Raw genomic sequence first — 15080 nt, forward strand, 5'->3', positions numbered from 1 at the left:
CCACCTTACCTGCCCAGACTGGGGCTCCCTGGGCAGTGCAGCTGCTGGGGAGCAGCCTGACTCCACTCTTGAGGCAAGGCTGAAGATGCCAGCCCAGCACCACCACGTGTCGCCACCCCAGTGAGACCTGCTGGGAGTTGGAGAGGTGCTGGCTGCTGCTGCTAACAAGGGGGTGGGACTGCTACCTGAGCCCAGGGACCGCCCACTCCTTGTCAGGCTGCCTCAGACTGATGACAAACTCGAAGCCAGATCACAGGACCCGTGTGCGCTAGAGCGTTTCTTTCTTGCACCAGTTGCCCCCGGGTGAGGCTCAGTCCTGGAAAAGTTTGGGAAAGGCTCAAGCTCCTCAGCCCCCCCGTAGTTGACGCCTATAGGCAGAACTCTTGAATAAAGGAGGTAAAAAGTTTTTTTGTTTTTTTCCCTAATGAATCTGGGAATTTAGAGGAGCTAGTAGATTATAAAAAATCTGATGCCACAATGTAATAACACTATAGCAATCTGTGTGTGTGCTTGTGTGTAAAGTGCTGTCGAGTCACACTGATTTATGGGAACCCCAGCAAGGGGCTTTCAAGGCAAGTTGAGAAGCAGAGGTGGTTTTGCCATTGCCTTTCTCAGCAGAGTCTTCCTTCCAATCACTGCCTCTGCTTAGTTTCCAGGATCTGACAAGATCGGACTATACCATGCTGCCATCCCTCCCTATAGCAATTCAGTAGCCATCAATTTCTTAAAAGTCCAAAGATAGTACTCTAATGATACTGGTGAATAATGGGAGGCAAAGAAAGTGCAGGGGAAACTGTCATGTGGATATTCTGTTGTCATAACAAGAGCTGCTTAGCAAAGCATTGCCATGTGGAAGCAGCTGTAGTCCCTTTGGGAAATTTGTTCCTTGTCAATAATAGTACAGAAAATAAACAGTGCTGCTGTTTGGGCATGCTCTCATTAACACTCATGTTAGTTGTGACATTTAAAGCTATCATTGGCCCCGGTCACATTGGGGGAAAAGGTGCGACTGAAGTGCGGCTTTTTTGAGCCGCATCAAAAGAGAAGCGCAGCAGCGGGATCAGACAGATCCCCCGAGCCGCCGTGCAGTTGCTCCCTGGCATGATCAGATGCTGGGGGGAAGCCACAGATGGGTGAGCGAGGTGAGCCCGCTGCGCATGTGTGTGCCTGTGCAGTTTGGCAGGGGGCCTTGCATGCTGCAGGAGACGGGCGCGCCGGCGATCCCACGGCCTCCCCTGCTGTGGATTTTCTGGTAAGTAGTGGTGTTTTTGTAGGGTTTTTTTTAATCTGCATCTTCGGCCAGAAGAGACGGATCGGGGACGGGTGCGCGCCGCTTCCCAGATGTTGCGGTGTGATCACACCCGCTTGATGCGCCCCCTAGAGCGTTTCTTTCTTGCACCAGTTGCCCCCGGGTGAGGCTCAGCATATCCTGTCCCTCTCGTGGATCAAAGCCTCCCGTGTGACCGGGGCCATTTTTGTATTTTGATTAAAACCCATTAAAATGTTCAATGTCAAGGTTCTTAAAAAAATTTCCATAGTGTGTACGTAAGTAATGTGAATTTGTTAAATAACAAGAAAAGTAGCTATAGGTTTAATGTTTTAATTTGCTCTCTCCCTGTTCTTTAAATCTCTGTCCTAAGGATGGTCATCAGGGGAGTAACCAAAGGAGAACTTGTAAGTCTGAAGGCAGAAGATGGAAGAAGCATCAGCTCAGATGCAGATCTCCAGAGTATACATAGTGCTGACAGGTAAGAGGAAAGGTATATCTTGTTTACTATGGATTTTGCTTTCCTCAGATTGCTTCAGAACCTGAAGCAAATACTGCCATCCTTCAACGTGGCTTTATATTGAAGTTAATCTGGTTTAAAGTGCTTGGGTATCTATGTTCTCTTGTGCTTTTCTTGTCTGGACTTGTGATAAGAGTGTAAAATAAGAAATGTCATGACTCAAGCTTGCCTGGACACAGATCCACTCTGTAGAAACCTAGAGATTTGATTTATTGTAATGTTTGCTACATAGAGTTGCCCTTGAAGCCTACTGATAAACTGTAATATGGGTGTTTTAATATTTCTCTTCTTAATGATGAGACTTTTAAAAATCACATGATGGCTGACTTATCAGAATATTTTAATATGAATTAAGGAACAACTACTACTCATACTATTGAATGGGATGCTTGTAAAGCTTTTATTAGAGGGAGAATCATTATATACTAGGAATAAGGCTCGTTGTGGAAATAAATACAACGAGTTCGAGAAAGAGGGACTGGGTGGATGCCCTGGCCTTAGGCACTCAGCACTGTGGCGACTTCAGCAAGGTATAATGACACAGAGTCTCCAGGGGAACTGATCTCTGCCATCCGGAGAGCAAGTGTAATTCTGAGTGATCTCCAGCCCTCACCTGGAGATTGGCAACAATGGTTCCCCAAGAGAAGTACAGTGGGAACCAAAGCAGCTTACATCATTCTCCTCTCCCCCTTTGATCTGCACAACAACCCTGTGAGGGAGGTTTGGCTGAAAGTCTGTGACTGGTCCAAAATCACCCACTCAGCTTCTACAGAAAGAACCTAGAGAAAATAACTGCTTTGGAGGGTGGACTCTATGGCATTCTATTCAGCTGAGGCCTCTCCCCTCCCCAAACTCTGGCTTCTGTAGACTCCACCACAAAAACTCCATGAATTTCCCAACCTGGAGCTGGCAACCCTAGTCAGGACAGGCCCCAATGAGTTCACCACAAAGGCCTGGAAAGGGCCTCCTGGCTTTGCCTTTTTACTGACAGAACCAAGCTTGGTTGCCTAGCAACAGCCACTGAGGGGAAAGTGAGCTGCACAGCAGTTTTTTTTTTTTTAAGTACCCATAGGTACACTTTTATTAATTTTTCTTTTATAATCTACAACAAACAAATCTACACACTACAAACAGACACTCTACTACACATAACATGTATACCAAGAGTACAGTTACATTATATGCTTATATCCAATTACTTAATTAATAAAAATGCTCTATCAGACACTTTCCATTCTTCTGTCTTCTGTGTTCTCAAGTCCACGCTTCTCATAAGAGAAAGCTTAGAGAAATGAAATAAATAACTTTGAACAATAGATTGAAATATCTTTTAAGCCAGTTTGAGATATCTCCCACTCCAGATCTTTATCAGGAATTGCAAAATGTTAAATATTAACTAAATAAAATAACTACCAGTGAAAATATACTATCACTAAAAGCAGAATATGCTTTAACTTGTTTGTACCAATCATATTCCAAAAGTAGTGAGAGACCAAGTAAAATTTTAGCATATCATTTAACACAGCAGAAGAATAAGAAGTATATTCCTTTGATCAGAAAGCAGAATATGCTTTAACTTATTTGTACCAATAATATTCCAAAAGTAGTGAGAGACCAAATAAAATTTTAGCATATCATTTAACACAGAAGAAGAATAAGAAGTATATTCCTTTGATCAAGAATTTATTGGAAAAGATTTGGAAATCTCCCAGCTCTCCGTTGATCCAGGTTGTGTATTTAAACTGGGGGTATGTATCAGAGAGAGGTAGAAGTGGGCCTGTTAGATTCTGCCTAAAATAATTAAGTGACAGGCATGGTGGCAGTTATCTGTTGAGACTGTGAGGCTATTGCGGCATGGCAAGCAATGGCCAAACAGCTTCAGGTAGACTGTGAAAAATAAGGTCCTTCATCTCTCGCTTGCCTCTGCGCTTCCCCCCTGAACCAAAGTTAGATTCAGCAAAGGCTTTAATTCTCCCTGCAACCAAAGCTGGCTCCAGGTTTTTTTCCACACTAGGCGAAGCTACCTTCTGGCACCACCCCCAGTGTGCCCACCAATTTTCTCCCCCCCCGGTGTGCCCCCCGCCCCAGCATGACAGCCCCAAGGAATAAGAAGAAGGAAGAAGGGAATGGGCACCACCGGGGGTGGCCTCAGCCCGGCTGCTTGCTTGCTTTCCTCCTGGGAAGGGCACCCCCCCAAGCCTCCCCTTCCAGCAGCGGGGGGCAGCTGTCACAGTTGACCAGGATGATGGCCAGCATGTAGTCCTTGCCCAGCATGGTCTCGGTGGGCGAGTGCGCAGCAGCCAGAGAGCGAGGGCAGCAGCAGGGAGGTTCTGTTGCCCAAGGCTAGCGCTGGAGTGCAGAGTGGGGCAGAGCCATGCGGGAAGGAGGGCAGAGCCTGGCAGGGGGCATGCTGGAGGCCGGAGCAGCGTGGAGTCCCCGAAGGAGCACGCTTGGAAGCCGGTCTCCACCGCTGCCACGCGGGGTTGCAACAGCATTGCCTACCCTGTTTAGGCAAGGGAGGGGCAGGTCAGCGGGGCACCCCCTCTTAAGGGGCCACTCTAGGCCACTGCGTAAAAATTCTCTATGACGGGCCGGCCCTGGCTGCAACTTTTGTTCAACACTTTCTTCTAGCCTTGTTTGTAAAGTAACTTCAGTTTCTCAGTTAATTTAGTTATTTCCTGTTCAGTTGGAGCAGCCATGTCATTCCTGAATTGATATTTAACTATCAATTCTTCAATTGTTGCTTTTCTCTTTGAAACAAAAGGAATTGGTTGTTAATCTTTTTCTTTTAGTTTTCATGACTGTAATTTCATAATTACAGCATTAAAATGGTTAATGAACATTTGGTTTGGCTGCAAAGGGAAGAACAGTAAGTAATGCTTATTTCCTCTGAGAAAGAAGAAATAATTAAGGATTGATTCAGGAATGCTGCAGCTATTGATTGAACAGGAGATAACTAGGCAGAAAAGCAGAAGTTGATTTACAACAACAACAAGAAGGAGGGAAGGAGAACATTTAAAGGGATGGTAAAGCCTAAGTAGGAGTATTTTAATCCACATTGGACAGGCTAGTACTGCAATTGTATTTTAAGTACATTTCTCACTCCTACCTACAAAATCAAGCCTAAAAAAATTAGGGGAAAAACCCTGGAATGCAGCAGATTGGCAGCATTGCTTAGATGCTCCATAAAACAGAGTGAATGAATTGTAGCTTTAAATGACTGGGATGGAAGCAGTGCTGCTACAGGTGCAGAAAAGGAATCTTTTTGCTTTTCACTTTTCAGTCTTTTTTTCTGGTAGGAGGACTCAAAAATCGGACAATAGTGTTAGGAACTGGGCAATTTTGTTGCCTAGCAATAGTGCTCCATGCATTGGCAAACAGATTTAATAGTCATCGTTAATGTTTCCTCCTTGTATTGCATAGTTTCTGAAACACATAAAAGGCTTTTAGAACTAAGAACTGATTCTGAACTGTTTTGAGCTTAATATAGAAACTTATAAACAAGGGTTCACAAAGAGGAGGAAGAAAATATGAAGCTTCTCCAGATTTGCCAGAAAGTAATTTCTGTGAGACATCAGTATTATTGATTGATGCTAGGAGTACAGCTAGAGATGTGGTCTTAGCCTCCCTGGCTTTCCTTTGGGGGTTGCCTAGTCCTTGTAGTCCTAGTTACAACTGTAGAGTTGGGACTCCTGGTGTGTGTCCATATTTGGAGTCCTAAAGCAGAGTACATGTAAGGGTTCTCAGAATTTATTTGTTTACTTCATTTGTAGCTTGCCTGCCTCATTGAGACTCAAGGTGGATTGCAGTCAGATGGCATTATACATCCAATCAACAATGCAAGCCGAAAACTCTGTAATGCATGATGTGCCCTAACCAATGTAGAGCGTGGATTACAAAGGTAGAAGACAGTGCAATAAGAGCTAGAAGTGCTAGCAGTATGCCATACAGACTTTTTTGTGTGCCCTGGCTCTTTGTGCAGTGATACACCGATCAAGCTCCTGCTTGTGTGTTCCTAGCTCTACATACATGGGTATGACATGATATAGCTACATATCTTAGTTAAGGTCCCATTCACACATTACTAAGATGGGTTATAGAGTTCTGTGCCACCCAGGTACACAGGTGTCCAGTTCAGACTGGGAACACTGTGTGTGTGTGTGGGGGGAGAATGTGTGTAGGCCTCCCCCATGCACCCATGGATAGTTTTTCTGATCCGTATTCCAACTGGTGTTCCCTGATTGGCTGCAGTATTAGTTTAAATTCCTTTTTCCATTGTAATTATCAGCATGCAGAAGATAGGGCAGTTTTTTGGAGTTGTCTGTTTACATTAGTTGGAGTGTTTTAATTTACATCACCTATTTTGCAGAGGTTTCAGAGGTTGGGGGCCTTAATGAGCATAGCTCTATTCTTCCTTTACCCTTTTGCTTCTTGCGTAAGTGGAGTCTTGCCATTGTAGGGGTTCCATTGATGGCAGTTCCATTGATGCCCAGTGCTGAGGGGCAATAAGAATTCTGTTTCACTTAGTGGGTATGTCGGGGTTTCTATAACTGCATTTGTCAGATTGGATTGGATGTGGGGGTTCCTGAGTAGGAATGAGAATATTTCAACTAAACTTTAATCAGAGCTGCCAGCCTTTTAGGAAAGGTTTCTTCATTTCCAGAGAATCAGTTTGTGGTATGACAGGATGAACCAAGCAAAGATGTAATTCAGATATCATTTTTACTATGAATGGAACTTCCAGTAATCCAGAAAAATTGCTTAGATGGGGAAGTGATGTGTTTTTAGTAAAACTGTCAGTTAAGTTTATTTTAAAAGATCTTTCCATTGTCTTTATATTATGTTTCTTGAGACAAACGAGAAATCAAATACTGCAGTGCCAAATTTTGAAGATTTACTGCCAGATTTTGAAAAGCTGGCCTTTTCAAATCTTTAACAATTTACTTTACTGAATGGGCACCATGGGCAAAACGCTGTATCTTGAAATGTCACAAGAAATCAGATATTAGAAGGCAGCTCTGACCAGAAATCATCAGCTTGAGCTAAACTCAACAGATTGGAACGTTGTTTCTCTAGGGGGAAAGGCAGACAGATGGAGGACTGAACAGCACTGTGAGGTCTCAGATGTTTTGGGAAATGGTAATTGGTCTGCAATTGGTCTGCAAGCAGTCTCACAATGATCATGCCACTGCCTATGATCATGCCACTGCATTTAACATAAATGCCATAGTGTTGCATAACGGCATGTAATGGAAATTGTGTGCATCAGCTATAACGAACAGTGATGTATATAAGGGTAGAACGACACATTGTTTGTTTGGTTAGTAAATTTCTCTGCTATCTTTCTGTGGAAACACTGAACTTAGAACACAGAAGTACAACAGCACTGAATAAAACAACTGCAGTCTCGGGAGGACAGTTCTCAAAGGCCTTCTGGAACAGATAAGCTGACACTGGAAGACCTGTACGGATGGGCCTACGCAAAGTTTCTAGAGAGGAGAATATCACAGACAGTCTAGGGGTGGCTGATGAGAAGGCTCTTCCTAGATATATCTGTGCAAGTCCACATTCCTGTAACAAAGCCCCCTCAGATGATTTCAGAGTATGGGCAAGAATCTGTGGGTGGAAGGTTGATGGCTTTAAATGCCTTACACCCTAGAATTTATGTCAAGGTTTAAATAATTGGATCTGTACTCTGTATATGCTCAGAGAGTGCCAGTTGCCTTTTACAGGCTAACAGGTACACAAGGGAAAAGCAGGGTGGATACTGGCTGCATGTTTCAGCCGTAGGGGTGGGGGCTGTGAGTGGATGGCTGCTCTCTAGATCCAGATGCAGAGTCGAATAATACACCCCTGTCACTGGGTGTGCTCTGCGCTTATCTTCTTCCACCCTAGCTAGTGGCCACCAGGTCTAACGACTTCTCAGGGCTTCAAGCCACCACATCTGCATGCGTCTCAGGGCTTGGATCTACCATGTCTACCTATGTCATTGCACACTGGTTTTGGTTTGGGACTCAGGTGGTCTCAGGGCACATCACCCTGGTTCTGCTGGGCTGGCAAAAATGTCTCCCACCTTCACTTTCTACTGGAGAGATTCTCGGGGACTTTGATTCTGTTTCTGTTCTGCTGGGCTTCTGACCTTGCTTTTTTTGCTGTTTCCCCCTCTCCATTGGAGACAATGGCATATGGGGCACCTTCTTTGGGGGTATAACTTGGATCCCATAAATCCAGTACCCATCAAATGTGGAGGGCAGGTAGAGGTGAGTCAACCAGACATCTCCTGTGAGTTTGGTGTCTCTAGCACACTGGGAGGCTATTCTACCACATCACAAACTTCATGAACTTGTTCAGTTTGTGCAATGGTCTGCGGTTTGGTTTGTGGGTATACCACGGACCATGAACCTGAACTGCTTTTTCTCCATTCATGCCCATTCCTACTGGCAACCTTAGGGGGAGGGAAATTTAAACTTTTCCCCTTGCATCTTTTGCCCATCCTCAGACATGTCCCCTGCATCTGCTGTTTGTCTTGCTGAGGAAAACAGCAGCTCTCGGAGTGGCTGTGAGCCTGGGGGGGGGGTCCAGAGGAAGTCCTCGTGCTGTACTCCCAACCTGAACTGTGGCTCCCCATCGCTGCTCTTTACCAATAAAAACGCTTTAGAGATCCATTCGTTTACATATCTCTCAGCATCTCATTTAGTTAGGCTCAAAGTTGTGTACTTTGTTATTTTTTCATGCTGGAATAGCTGAACTAAGAGGATGTATTTTTGGTATGTTTGGTAGGGAGAGTACCTATTCACTGGCCATGGAGGACATACCTGGTTGTCTGAAAGGGCCTGTTGGTTCACTAAACCGAAGCAATGCCTCTACTCCAGTCCACCCCAGATCACCAGCTCTGAGCACACGCAGCATGACTGAAGATTACAGGAGGGTGAGTCCACTGTTGATCAAAGGTTTGTCTTTACACTTAATTGGTACCAAGGAGGTTATTTTTTTTTAATGCTCCCAGTTCTCACAAAGTAAACCTTATGATCTGACTCTGCTGGGGGGAGAGGGGTTCTCATGACTCAATGTTCCTACCCAGGAAAGTGACTTGCTCAAGGCCTAGGTTCCCAATACTACCTAGGCAAATATTGGGAGATGGGGGTGGTGGTGGAGAGGGGGATTAGGATATATGTGATGCCACTTCTGGGAGAAACTAGGAATTTTCTGTAATTTCTGTGGCTTTGCTATGGAGGCCACTTTTTCTCCTCAATTTCTCCAGGTCGGGAGATATGGGCTGGGGCAGGGAGTCCCCACCAGGTCCATGCAATTGAGAACCTTACCAAGGACACACAGTGAGCTTTATGGATCAGCAGGGATCAGTACTCTTTGTTTAAGTCCAACCTAATTGGTTCTGGTTAATGAAGACCAGAAGTCTTCACTTGGAAGGGGAGGCTGGAATTTTTTGGTGTAATCATAGTTGTGTTTTTAGTCAGCCCATGCTGATTTTTAGCTGTTCAGCCATGAGCTTGCTGTAAGGTTAGATATGCCAGTTCCACCTGAGAATACAAAAAAATCACAAAGCCAGAATATGAGTTACTTGCACTTTCTGCCACACAACCATTCATTAACATTGGAAACCATTCTTCTTGCATTCATTCTATGAACAGTGAAGTAGGTCTCTGTTCTCACTTACCACAAGGAAAAATAGTATTTGGAAAGGGTAATTTGCCCAGCCTTATCCAGTTGATCAAAATACATTCTACTGTAGGTTTATTATGAATACGTTTTGAAAATTATTCTAAATAAGAGGCTGACTAGCTTTATACTGAGAATCTTTCTGTGAATTTTGTTGAGTATCAGTTAGCTGATTCTTTTTTTCTTCTGTCCCTCAGGGTCAGACTAAATACAATAGTGATAGCTCTCTGTGATTAAACATGGGACTGACTTCTTCAGTCCCATAGAAGGATGTGTGTGCATGAGTCTTATTTGGAAAGCAAAGAAAGCATGTGGGGGAGGAGAGCTGGAAACTCACTTGCATGCTCTTTCTGCTTGTAAAATCAGATTCCCCTGCACCTCTCTTTCTATATGGGGGAGGAAGTTCTGTGGCTTACTTGCTTTTCAGAATTTTCTGGGAGATCTGTTGAGTTCTCTGAGTACAATCGACATTTGCAGGAAGGCTTTGGTGGTACCCTGACCCAGCAGTTCCCAACCTGTTTGATATGGTGACCCACAAGTCCAAATTTACTTGGTATGGAGATCCATCTGGGGCTGGCCTGAAGTTTTTTGGCACGCTAGGCAAACTATGATTTTGGCACCCATCTGGTTCAGCGTTTCTAAGCAGATGTTTTTTTGGAAACCGACAAACATTGCACAAAGGGCACAGCTACTTTCAGTATGAACCCCAAGCAAGTGGTGTCCCATCGTGCACAGCCTTTGCATATGGAGGTTGCATTCCAGCCTTTGACCACCCTCTCCTTCTCCATTACTCCCTCTAATCCCCCCTAAGACTCTCACTCACTCTAGTGACCATCAGGACATGTTTTACTTAATCAACACATACATACAGTGAAGAAAAAATACCAGCTAATGTATGACATGGAAGATACTGTTTCCAGAGTCAGATCTTGGTTTCCAAGATACAAAAGAGAGGACTCAGGGCAGGGGCAGCCATTATGTAGGGCAGATCTGCGAGTCCACAACCCACTTGCAAAAGCTTCGCAACCCAGTTTTGGGCACTGACCCACAGGTTGGGGAACACTGCCCTAACCCATACCTGATGATTAGGAAATTTCGTTGGCATCAAAGATCAGCACAGTGAAGCAGCTACTTAGGTCTGCAGCTCAACAGAAGACCCATTGTCAGCTCTTGATTGGATTCTTGCTCTCAGCAAGAAATGGGAAGATATCACAAAGCCTCTGAGGCAATTTCCTGTTTCCTTTGGGAGCATCTCCTGGAAAGGCAGCAGAGTATGGGTCTTTTGTGCTCCTTGTAGCCCAGCCAGCACTGGTGGGACTTAGGGACAGACTTACGGGATTGTAAAAGATTAATGCTTCACTGCCTCCCAGCAGCTGCACTGGTGGGACTTAGGGACAGACTTACAAGATTAATGCTTCACTGCCTCCCAGCAGCTAAAGGTAAAGGATCACGACTCACACATTCTCCTCTAAGCTCTGTGGTGCTTTGATGGCTAGCAGGGGCCCTTCTCCACTTTTGCCTGCTGGAAGGTAGGTGTGCATATGTTCGTATAGGAGGGGGCAGCCCACTAGAGCACATCTTGTCCAAATTCTCCCCAAATCTGCAGCTGGCTCTTTTAGGACATTATGGAGACCCAGCTTGTCAGTCATCAAACCTAATTTTGATTCTGGTTTTCAGAAAGGGAATGTTGTTGTGAATTGATGTACTTGTTAGCTGAGATGATAAAGGCTTAAGAAAAATCAGGCACATTGAAAAAACATTTTTGCAAGTGGCATTTTTTTCTGTACACAAACCCTGCAGACTTCACACAGATGCTCTTATTTAACTCTGCTTAGACTTGATACAGCAATTACTGATATTATGTCTACTTCAAAGTGTTATTTCTTAAGTTTCTTTTTTGCCATTTCATTGCAGGATGTACTTCTGTTTCTGGGGTATAGCAGTTATTTGCATACGAGGGAATGTTAGCTAACTCAGACACAGCAGGTTGTTTTTTGTTTTGTTGTTTTAACCAGAATTATGGAGTGATATGCTAAGGTTCTTTATAGCTACAGAGGAAACAAACAGATGGAAGGTGGGAGAAGTTTGCATTATTAGCATAAAGTTGAGCATGGCATTACCAACAAACAGAGTTATTGTAGCAGAGCTTTAATAAGCTAAAGAATGTAGCTTTTTCATATCAATACTTTAATCATGTGGTACATGAAATACATTTTTCTGTTCTCCTTGGGCAGGATCTTGGATTAGAAAATGGCATCGCTATGTCTGCAACTGAAAGTATACCTGTAGATTTAGCCAAAAGACATCATAGGAGAGGCTCTGGAACTCCCTCTATAGCAGTGTCTAGGACTTCCCTATCATCTGGTAAGCTCTTTTTTTAAACAGAAGACTATAAATTCATCCTAGTGACCACTTTCTCCAGCCAGCTTTTCACTTTCCTCTTTTTAATTTTGTGGAATTATGTTTTTTCTTGTTTGTTAGAAGCTAGTGTAGCACAAGGATTAACATGCTTGTCATTGTCAATATTTTTTTTAAAAAAAGATGAATTTACATAGTACTTGTTAGTATCTTGCAAGCTGTACCTTTTGCCAGTATGCCATTGCTTCAATATCAAGATTGGGTTCTTGGGGCATCCAGTTACATGGTTAATTTATGCCTATAAATATAGGGTGCAAAAAATGACTGTATTGTGCAGCCTTTTTATTTTAATGCTAGCATAAGTTTTGAAAAAAGTTAGAGGATTCAGTATAAATTATCTTCTTTTTTCTGCCTGCTAAGTATGAATGCACCAATAAAATTCTTCCTCTTGCCCACATTCTTTGGTCTTTCCCTTTCTTTGTTTTAGGATTGAGGAGAGGGAGTTGAAAGCTGTGGTGAGGTACAGCTGAAGTTAGTCTGTGTACAACCAGTTGCAAAGGTCTGGAATAAGTGTAATATTGGAAGACAACGTGTTGTGTAGATTTTAAACACTTTCTTTTCTCCCTCCTGTTTTGCAGATCACAGCAGATCAGAGAGAGATCTCAGTGGATCCTTTTCAGAAAGCAATGAGGATACTTTAAGTTTAAGAAGTAAATCTGTGCCTGGAGCATTGGACCAGGAGCTGGTGAGTTACAACCACACCAGTCCCATAAAGTGAGGAGGCCTTTCTTAATATTTGTTTTTCTTCATAAGGGTTGACAGAAACTTGCTTTGAACTGATCCTGACGATTTATTTGTGCCACAGTCCATAAAGTTAGTAAATTTATGGAAGCAGGATAATGAAGTGGCCAATACCAGTCATGGGGAATAAGGACTGAGAGCATAGGGATGCTGTGAATTTCTCAGCAAACCTGTTTGGCACTCACAATCAGGGCTGTGAGCCAGTCAGAGATACATTCCAATTACATTGAGCAACTCAAACAACTACCCAGCAAGTTTGCTGCTGCAGACTCACAGTTGACTGGGGGATCAGCTGGGAGTGGGTTGTGGCTCCACCCCCTCAGCAAAATGGCTACAAAAGGTGCAAAAAAGAGCAGAGAAAGAGCTCCTTTCTCTTCCTTCCCTCCAAGCTGGGTCCGGACAGAAGCAATTCTGATTTCTCCTGATTTCTCATTTTTTCTACAGCCCAAGCCAAAAGTTTGGGGTGGGGAGTAATCATCTGGGCCACTCCTAGTTGGTTATTTCTTGGCATGTCTAGGAGTCTGGAATGTAGCAAAATCTCCAGGATGGTAGACCAGAGTCAACTCCTCATCCTCTCACAAATAAAGCACAATTTCCCCAGCAGGAGATCAGAAGCAGATTCCCATAGAGTTGCCAAGTCCTTACCTGTTCCGGTGCGGGGGAGTCCAGCCTTGCTCTGGGAGGCTTCGCGCATGCGCAAAGCATGCACACGCCACAAGCACGTCACACAGAAGTGACACAAGCACGTCGGCGACGTTGGGGGCGGGGCCACAATCATCCGAGAAAAAACCATAGAGTTTTCCCTCGGATGATTGTGGCCCCTCCCCCAACGTCCCCGACATTCTTGCGTCACTTCTGTGTGACGTGCTTTGGGGGTGGGGTTCCCCCCGGGGGCCCGATCCGGCGGCCTCCTGGGCGGGGGTTTCCCCACCCCCCCCGGGAGGACGTGACATCCCTAGATTCCCAGCTGATCCTTCTTCATCTGGAAGTTGGCAGCTCATGGCTACAAGTAGCCTGTTCCTGAGAATATACATTAAACAGGTTGCGAACAGCTGAATTTCCCGTTGATTTAATAGGTCATCACTGGCAAACAGGAAGTGAGCTGAACTGGCACATGCTCAAGCTTCTCAAAGAGAGAACTGATGAAGTAGGTCATGGGTGCTCAGTATACTCCTGTGGGCTGCATGCAACCCATGGGACTGTGTTCTGTGGCTCATAGTGGCATTCTCCCTCCTCCAGAAACTTCTTGCTCCCAGACGAGAGTCAGCATTCCAACTTCCCCCCCATGCAGTTCGATGTATCTCAGAGGCTTGCATTTCAATTGCAAGCTCCTGGAATGAAAGGGGGGAAATTTTATGTTGCATCACACAGACTTGCAACTGAAATGCAGGCCCCTCAGATGAAGCAGAGAAATTTCTCTTTATTTGGAGGGTTCCAGGAGGACAGCTGAGAATCAGTATTCTGATCTCCGCCTCATCAGTTACAGATTATGATGGAGCTAGATGATTTTTTAGGCATCCCACTTTATTCTAGAGGAAGGCAATGGCAAACCACCTCTGCTTCTTGCTTGCCTTGAAAGTCCTATGGGGAGCCATAAGTTGGCTGTGACTTGGCAGCACTTTACACACACACGCACGCACGGGCACACATGGTTCTAGTTGAGGTCCATATAACTGTGTGAGTTGTGCACTCTTAGTTGAATGTGAGAACCGAGGTATAGGAGGGACAGAAATATTAACTGAAAGTTTTTTGAAATAACGTGGAGAAAGTTTTGGTTGGTGCAGCAGCCAGGATCAAAGAACATGAAGCTAATGGAGAGAGTAACCATTAACTAAGGACATGTGGTGATATATAATTTCTTTGACTAAGTGTGCATGTCTACATCTTTTAAAGATGCAGTCTGTAAGGCTAAGTTTAGATATGCCACTCACTGCAAGATTAAAAATTCTTTATTGTTGTCATGTAAATGTATTGTTCAATGCAGAAGGTCAGGGAACAAAGACAAGGCAAATGCTGCTTGTGCAGTGTTTGCCCCCATAGTCGGAATAAAGGGATTCACACAGGTGTGTTGGTATAAATAAAGGGCAGCTTTATTAAATTTAACTTTAAGTAAATGAACTGTACAGGAGCTGCGGTGGCTCAAGTGGTTAAGACGCTGAACTGCATGCTGTGAAAGGTCAGTAGTTCAGCAATTCGAGACCTGGGTGCCGCATGACGGAGTGCGCTCCCGTCTCTAGTTCCAGCTCCTGCCAACCTAGCAGTTCGAAAGCAAGAAATTGCAAGTCCTCGGTGGGAAGGAAACAGCGTTCCGTGCGCCTTGGTGTTTAGTCATGCCGGCCACATGACCACGGAAACGTCTTCAGACAGCGCTGGCTCTTCGGCTTTGAAACGGAGATGAGCACCGCAACCCTAGAGTCGGATTCGACTGGCTTTCGAGCAAGGGAACCTTTACCTTTA

General features: G+C 44.4%; 1 protein-coding gene across 1 annotated transcript in view; it reads left to right on the forward strand.

Annotated features, from left to right (window-relative positions):
* Positions 1 to 15080, forward strand: part of SYTL5 (synaptotagmin like 5) — a 77107-nt gene that overhangs the window by 39421 nt on the left and 22606 nt on the right. The window contains exons 6-9 of the mRNA XM_015418101.1: positions 1641 to 1748; positions 8568 to 8715; positions 11699 to 11828; positions 12461 to 12567. Of these exons, the coding sequence (XP_015273587.1) occupies positions 1641 to 1748; positions 8568 to 8715; positions 11699 to 11828; positions 12461 to 12567 (493 nt within the window). The remainder of the gene's footprint in view (positions 1 to 1640; positions 1749 to 8567; positions 8716 to 11698; positions 11829 to 12460; positions 12568 to 15080) is intronic.

The sequence above is a fragment of the Gekko japonicus genome, unplaced genomic scaffold, assembly GCF_001447785.1.
Source record: "Gekko japonicus isolate JY-2015 unplaced genomic scaffold, Gekko_japonicus_V1.1 scaffold1437, whole genome shotgun sequence".
NCBI classification, from domain to species: domain Eukaryota; kingdom Metazoa; phylum Chordata; class Lepidosauria; order Squamata; family Gekkonidae; genus Gekko; species Gekko japonicus.